Source organism: Haliotis cracherodii, unplaced genomic scaffold, assembly GCF_022045235.1.
Source record: "Haliotis cracherodii isolate W230 unplaced genomic scaffold, xgHalCrac1.p SCAF_2, whole genome shotgun sequence".
Classification (NCBI taxonomy): domain Eukaryota; kingdom Metazoa; phylum Mollusca; class Gastropoda; order Lepetellida; family Haliotidae; genus Haliotis; species Haliotis cracherodii.
Genome location: NW_027266275.1, coordinates 8,334,237 through 8,342,333, shown reverse-complemented (window position 1 = coordinate 8,342,333; position 8,097 = coordinate 8,334,237). Strand labels below are relative to the sequence as shown.

The window sequence follows — 8,097 nt, the reverse complement described above, 5'->3', positions numbered from 1 at the left end:
ACTGCTAGGCCAAAGAAGTATATATTTGAAAATTGGATTCGACCAAAAACAAACGTTATCAAAACGTTATTATGCTGTAAACAGTGGCCGAAACACTGCAAAAACCACATCTGTGATGCCCGCATAAAAAAATCACCATCAAATATCGATTTTCTTGTTTGTAACATTTTAGCCACCATCAAACATTCGTGCATTATGACCACATGAAAGAGGACTTGACTGGCAACGGAGCACTAATTGATGCGCTACTGCATGTGAGCCAAATTAATGTTAATGAATTAACGGCACAACTCTCATATAACATTTTTTTTATTGTTTTTGCAGGATTCGCGATGTCATGGAGCACACATATAAGAGTTTAAGGTGACACCCCTCTTGGTATTCTGGACAAACACAATGGACATGACCTCAGAGGACATGATGAAGGAAGACACCATGTTTTGTTTTTAAGATTAATATTCTTCAATGCAGAAAACTGATCAAACCTGTTGAGTATGGCATCGTATTCAGTCTTTAACATCAACACTGTTACAGTGCCTACAGTGACTACAGTCGATCCTACAACTTTCACTCACCTACCCGCACTTGGATACAAAGTCATGGGTTCAATCTTCACCACTGTTTCAATTTTCGCTTTTTTCGCCAACGGATGCGGATTACTGGTGTTCATCAGAAATAAGACACTACGCTCGCCGACAAATCTATTCATCATGTCGTTAAGCATATGTGACATTCTGATGGCACTTTGTTCATCTATGGCATGTGCAGCCAGTTTTAGCCATGGGTGGGTGTTTGGTGATGTGGTCTGTGTTCTAGAAGGATTCATGGTGTACTTCCTAGGCCTTACCTCCATGTACCTTCTGGCCGCCATATCAGTCGACAGATACATTGTGATTTCGAAGCCTCTCATGTCCTATAAGATTACCCATCGTGTCGCAGCTACCGCTATCTCCGTGTGCTGGGGGTTGGGCTTCTTCTGGGCAGCTCTTCCTCTGGTAGGATGGAATCATTATAGCTTGGAAGGGGTCGGGATTTCTTGTAGTATTGTATGGCAGAGCGAAGACCCCGTCAACTTCAGCTACATCATCGTCATCTTCTCCTTCTGCTTTATCTTCCCCTTGTTTCTCATGGCCTTCTCCTACTATCATGTTTATATGACGGTGAGTTGAGGATGTGCACTCAATAGCAAACATAACTTGACCGTGTTCCTATTCATCATGTGAAATATTTAGAGCTGAACCCCATTTATAACGTACTGATGTTTGCTAGGGCCGAAAACTTTCCCAATCGTTTTTCCAAACATTTCATAATTTCAATTTATTTCGAAAATGTCTTGTTTGTCTTTTTCTTTTTGAGCTGTACAAAAGTTAAAAATGGAAGGCATCTTCTGGTTGACTTTCTTCTATTACAATGGCACGCTTTAGAGCGGAATCAAGCTACCCTTGTAAATAAAGCGAAAATACCCTTTCAATATCCAATAGGAATCTCTGCACAAAGATTGTACTATTCCGACTACATCATGAGCATGTGTTTATGTGTTTATGAATCACTATTAAATAGTAATGATACCAGGCGTTCGCAAAAGGGTGAGCATATCCTGCCCTACTTGTAGCACCGTCACAAACACATGCAAAGGCAAGTAACCTGAAAACACACGGGAACATATGGTACAAGTCAAAATAGGGAATTGTATTGTCATTTTTGTCAAATTTGGATATGTCCCCCACATGTCTACCATAAAACATTTTGAAAGCTTTACTGAGGCCTTGAATGTTGTGACCTTGATTAAAACAACTTCTAAGTAATAGTGTCATGACTGCTATTTCCAATAATCAATCTGTAAGACCAGAAAATCGTAATAACTATATTTATTATTTAGCAGATAACAGCCAATTCATTATCACGTTTACTGTTTCCTATTAATATATTGTATGTATAATCATGATTTTTTTTATGTCAGCGCGTAATAGTCAGTTGGACGACTCAACACATACACAGAAATAAGCATTTTAATTGTATTGCCCAAGTTGTATACGAGTGGGAGTTGGAGTGTAGCTGCCCTTAAAGGCAGGTTCCAATCATATTTACTCAGTTTATGTCAATGATGAAATCATAAACGTCCCTGTTGTCGAACAAACAGTTAGAGATATTGTCGTATTTTGTCTGCATTCATAGGTTATGCTGAAGTCAAACAGAAGTCTTTTTTATTACATATTATGTCCATCATGAACACGAGACAAAACCGCGTAGGTGAAATCAATCCACACTTGCGTGTGTGGTACATTGCAGTAAATGTCATCAGTAGAACTTCAAGTATAGACGCGTGTTGGGTTCCCAATACCGTATGAAGATACCCGAGCCCCTACACACAGCAAAGGCGCAGAGATAGGATTAAATATATGCCTTAACGATCATGCCCCAACGACTAATGGTATGACAATTGCAAACTGGCATCTCTCGGAGGAGTAATGCAAGTATTAACAAAAAGACTATGTCATCTACATGTCCCGCCAATTGTCCAATATAAATGACAATGATATGTGGAATCAAATGTGACATTGTAGATTATCAGTTTGTCCACCTGCTTGTACAAAAGATACAGTACAACATCTCCATAAAACTTTGTACAATTATCTGCTGTAGTAAGACTGTAATGATAAGCAAAGGCAATAAACTGCACAAAATCACTCATTCTGATATCACGAATTGGATTTTAGGCAGGTATTGTGGCAGCCCTACACTTTACGGGTAGTTACCAAATTAAGGTACACGGTACAAAAGCTGGGAGCGTGCTGATCCCTCAAAACATGGTGAATTTCTAATACTAAGAATCGTTTTATAGCTTTGTTTGTTGCATGGTCTACAGGTGTGCCATTGAATTGAAAGAAGAAACTATGAAATAATTTTAAGATTTTTAAAGAACAAAGATACGGTTTTACACTGATAGTGTACAAAGTTCATGGAGAAGTACATAAAAGAACTGAGGTACAAATTGTTAAGATTCAATTCAAATCAAGTCTAAATTTATAAGATTTATATAATTACGAAATAATTGGGAGAATCATAAGGCACTTCTACACTATGTTGTGAATGTGCTAACCAAGGTTCTTAAAACTATCTCTAAAATAATGACGAACGGATGGTGAACAAAGTAACATGAGCCGGGAATGGAACATTGGGTATGAGAGATTTCAATAAATCATGGATAGGTTTATTACAGAAGTGGTAGATTCAGCTTACATGATAACATACAATCCAGAGATCACAACTGACACATCAAGATGAGTTCAGAACAAAAGAGGTGTTGGTTTGAGTGTTACTTGGAGTGAAGGGTCTGGATAAACACAAAGTGTAATAATAAGTTAACATAACAGACACTGATGTGTGAAACGGTTATGATGGATTAAAGGGATTTATAGGGTAAGTCAAAATTATTCGGCCAGATTTGGGGTCATGGTTGGCTGTTTAACTGGGATCGAAAAATAGATGCACTGCAGGACAAAAGAAAGTATCTACATGGAAAATTGATCAGACCAAACAATTACAAAAGGTACCATACGTTATTAGGCTAAAAAGTGGCTGGCACGCTGCAAATGTAAGGTCAAAACTGAAATATGATACCTGTATCAAATACATCACTATCGAATTACAACTTCCTGATGTTTCATTTCTAACCAGCATAACATTGGCACGTTTTTTCGCCAGAACGTTTACTTATATTGAATGATTGTTATATTTCTTCAGAATTAGTGTTATAACGAACCGATCTATTGGCTAAAGGGTTGTAATGAATTGAATGCTTTCAAACCGCCTTGAAAGTGATAGTACAGCGTTGACTCAGACGAAAACTAAAATTCACTTACTAACGCATACGTTCTTTGATACAATTGTACTAGCGAGACAGACGGTTCAATTAAGTGAAAAAAGTAATATTTCCCAGGCAATATCATTCTAATCTCAGCTTCATGGTCCAAGAAAGGCGAGTATTTAACGCTGGATAGTATGACATTGTTACATTATTCTTACGTTAACATGAACATGAGAGCTAAATCCCTTTATGTCCGATGTTCAATAACGTTGTCAGTTCTGTACAGCTTGTTATCGGTAATATGTCAGATGAAACTACACATGCATATTGGGAAGATTACAATGTCTCCCGAGCGTCACAAAGGCTGCTGCGTTCAGTACCGTTGAATATTGGTTTCCTATAATGGATTTCATCCAGAGATTGTACACACAGGCTGAATAGAGGTCTAAAGAAAATCTGCTCATTTGATCAGATCCTGCAACTATAAATTAAACGTGTCTATGCTGGCCATGCGTCCCTTTAAAACAACAACGTGCATACACACAAACACAATCCCAAAAGAACTATTGAGGTTTAATTTTAATTGCAGATTGTAAAGATTACATACTATCAAATCCTATTATTCAAATCACAGAAATTTGTATGCGGTATTTACACATATTTGCTTGTTCAGTAAATTAAAAATAATTCAATTTCACATTTTCATTTTAGATCCGCAATATTGTAAAATGTAATGTGTGGAACTCAAAGAGTCGAGTGGCAAGAAAGAATCTCAAGCTGGAAAGAAAATTGTTCAGAACATGTTTACTCATGGTTTGTAAGTATATAAAATGAAGTATTAATAATAATAATGAGTCCATTTGTATGGCACCAAACTCCATACCAGCTCGTGAGCTCATGGCGCTTACATATTATTACCCCGGTCAATGGATCAGTGAGCACTCGATTTTCATTCTCAGTTCCTTGGGGACTATACAACCCAAGCTGCCTGTGAGGCGCTAGGTTAACAGCCACATTACCATCTCATCCAACCGGGTACCAGCTCACTGCTGGGTGAACAGATGCACATTTCAAACAAAGTCACTTGCCTAAGGACACCACATGTGGTACATGTGCTTCAGTGTGGGGCAGGACCGAAGCCCTAGAAACCCTCAAGCTGTCAAGCTGCTTAACGGGGTCACCCATCCCACTACTCTTCGACCAACGTTGCATAACCTCACCTGATTTGTGATCTGTGCGCTGTGTACAGGACCACATGCCACGTGCCAAGTATTTCCAACTGTATATCGAATGAGAGAGTGAGTATGGGTTTACGTCGCTTTTAGCAATCTTCCAGCGTTGAAGGACACCAGAAATGAAAAGCCTGAGCCCCGGGTTCGATTCCTCACCTGGGTACAATGTGTGAAACACATTTCTGGTGTCCCCCGCCATGATGTTGCTGGAATATTGCTAAAAGCAGCGTAAAATCGCACTCCCTCCTTCGCCTATTGTTTCCATTTATAAATGTTCAAAACGTTCATCTAGATGTGGTCTTAGACGACTGTTTGATTATTATCATTTCTAGTTTGGTGAATGCTTCATTTCTACTAATCGTATCATTTGGGGCACCCTTGTGTTGCGATTATGAAGTTAAATATGGTGATAGAAACTATAAAGTTTATCCATCAATTTCCATTTACTTTCTTCTGTTTTAGGTATGTATCTGTTGTCATGGCTGCCATATACAATCGTATCGTTCATGTCGGCGTTTGGTGCAGCTAAGATTATTTCTCCGTTAATGGCAACAGTTCCAGCCCTTGTTGCTAAGTGCTCTGGGTTATGGAACCCTGTGATTTACATAGCCACAAATGCTCAATTTAGAAATGCTCTCTATGAACTCCTACCCTGCTCGCCATTGAAGAAGGACCTTGATAACAACACTGACGCGAGACTGGGGTCCTCTGAAGATAGGACATACAAAACAAGGTCTGGATTCTCCTGTGAAAAGAAAACCAAAGCCGGTCAAATGTTTGATCTAACTTTAATGAAGGATCAAATTCCTGTCGATCAAACTGTTGTGGAAGAATTATCGCCAAGGGTGTCGCCTGTGAATGGTAGATGTGTGAGAATTGAGCTGTCCGACCTGAGTATGGGAAATAAGGCGGACCTGTGAGTCCAATGTATAATACAGAAGTTGATCAAAAAGTGATTCCTTACTTTAATTAAGGAAATAATATTATATCATGCCACTTGTAACGTTGTGCCTAGTGAGAGTTTTTACACTGGTTACATTTTACATTCCATGTATATGAAATCGAATCTTTTTGTTCCTGTGACCAGCTTAAGGTATCAATTGTCAACGATACGTACAGACATTTAAGTCTGCAAAGGTTTCACATTATGCTGAACCTTATTTTTTTCATTTTACATGTAATTAACACTCTCGTTATATTTATATTGTAGCGATAAATATCCTTCAACCACGATGTGTTAATTTGCTCACATCCATCATTTTCGAATGGTGTTCTGGTGGTAGTCTGTACCCCCGACCCAAGATCCTTGAGAATAAATTAAAAAACCGCGCCAAACTCAAGTCTAGAATGATTTGGCAAGTTTAAATTGCCTCAGCCTTGAAATTAAGCATTGATCTCAGCTCAAATTTGGATTTGTTTTGTATCTTGTAGATAATTTTGTTTTTTTACATAAGATGACTGTTGCATTAGATAATAAAGTTATAATGCACTTATTTTGGAAGCACAATCAATGTATACCTTGATTAACCTAAATAATACATATCAACTGCCATTAAAAACTTACACGTACATATTTACCGGCTTTGTAAATTCAGCGTTCGTATTGAAATATCCAGAATAGACTTTGTGTTCAAATTTCTTCTTTTTTTCCACTCTAAAACATTGATCAATCTCCATTTGTATTATAGAACAGGGAAACACGCATTAGCTTATTGATTAAATTCCATGGAAATCTCAAACAGATATGAAATGCAAATAATTCCAAATTCGAATGCAAATAATATATTCATAGAAAGGGAAGGTTAATAGATATTATCGGATTCTCTTCAGCGTTGGGTCTTTTGGATAACTGAGAAATGCATGTATAACGACAGGTGGTTTCCATGTCGTAAGCTCAAAGTGTTTTCATTTACATGTGTATACATTAGGTCGTAAGCAAAGATATCACTGTGAGGAGCTTGTGTTCGTCACATTTGAGATATACAACGATATCGGTGGACAGCAAACCAAATCTACATCGATTTCGCTGGAAAGGAACTCCAGTTAAAACCGTTAGATTGCATCGAATGGGGCGTCTATATAGCTGGGATCCGACTGTGTACATGAAAGTCATTGTTCCAATGACCAATGCAAACGTGGTATTACCTCATGAGATTATAATGTATTTACGTCTGTGTGTGGGAGTGTGGGGGGGGGGGGGGGGGGGGGGGGGGTTGTACATGCGTGCGAGCGTGCATGCGTGCGTGTGTGTACTCAATTTTGAATTTATTTGATAATGGGGATGATCACAGCAGACTTTACCCTTACTTAATTTAACGATATGTTAAAGTTCATATTCGTATATTTCTTCAAGTGAAAAAATCAACATTGTCCAATATACAATATGTTTTAAGAAAGTCGGTTTTTATATGTCCAGGTGCGACGTGGTGAGATTTGTATGTTGGTATTGACCATTTGATTGTTATCCTGTTGAAATCATACCTCATGTTGTACACTTAACAGTTGAACATAAAGTTGTATTGTCTACTGAGGTTATTGTGTTTATATTTGCTGTGTGTTCGATCTGTATACCTTTACGATTTAGAAGATTGTCAATATGTATCAATGTCATACTTTCAAAAAGATGCACATGTCTATTTCTCCGTTACATGAAACCAAAAGGTGAGGTTCTGGTAAATTTAGCAGTCGAGTGAACCCCAACATGTATCAATACATCAATTTGTTGATTACCATAATAACACACATATGTCTCCGTTTGAAACTTATCATTGAATACGCCGTATAGACCTCGACCTACACGTAGAGCACAAGGTCATGGATAACTGTCTCCCTTTGATGTGGTTCAGAATAATATGAAAGGACAAGAAGATGGATCAGGTCGCAGACGTTTACATCTTGCAGGCTAGGATCATACTCGTATCCTGGCAAATTTTATGATTAATATCCTGGTCATGTATGTAGGCCTGCTTGGGCAGCTGAAACTACGCGTGCAATGAGGATATATACATAATACGGACTGCATGTCACACACTCACACTGATGAACAAAAACACCACA

General features: G+C 38.2%; 1 protein-coding gene across 1 annotated transcript; it reads left to right on the top strand.

Moving 5' to 3' along the window:
- Positions 1–494: 494 nt before the first annotated feature.
- LOC139469083 (parapinopsin-like) lies at positions 495–5,972 on the top strand. The gene is made up of 3 exons (XM_071251209.1): positions 495–1,160; positions 4,520–4,625; positions 5,503–5,972. The coding sequence occupies exons 1-3, from the start codon at positions 495–497 to the stop codon at positions 5,958–5,960; spliced, it is 1,230 nt and encodes a 409-aa protein (XP_071107310.1). The 3' UTR covers positions 5,961–5,972.
- Positions 5,973–8,097: the final 2,125 nt, after the last annotated feature.

Excerpts from the sequence above, each read along its gene's own strand:
- LOC139469083 (XM_071251209.1), top strand. The coding sequence starts at position 495 with ATGGCATCGTATTCAGTCTTTAACATCAACACTGTTACAGTGCCTACA. Across the intron at positions 1,161-4,519 it reads ACTATCATGTTTATATGACG|ATCCGCAATATTGTAAAATG; the intron begins GTGAGTTGAGGA and ends TTTTCATTTTAG. Across the intron at positions 4,626-5,502 it reads AACATGTTTACTCATGGTTT|GTATGTATCTGTTGTCATGG; the intron begins GTAAGTATATAA and ends CTTCTGTTTTAG.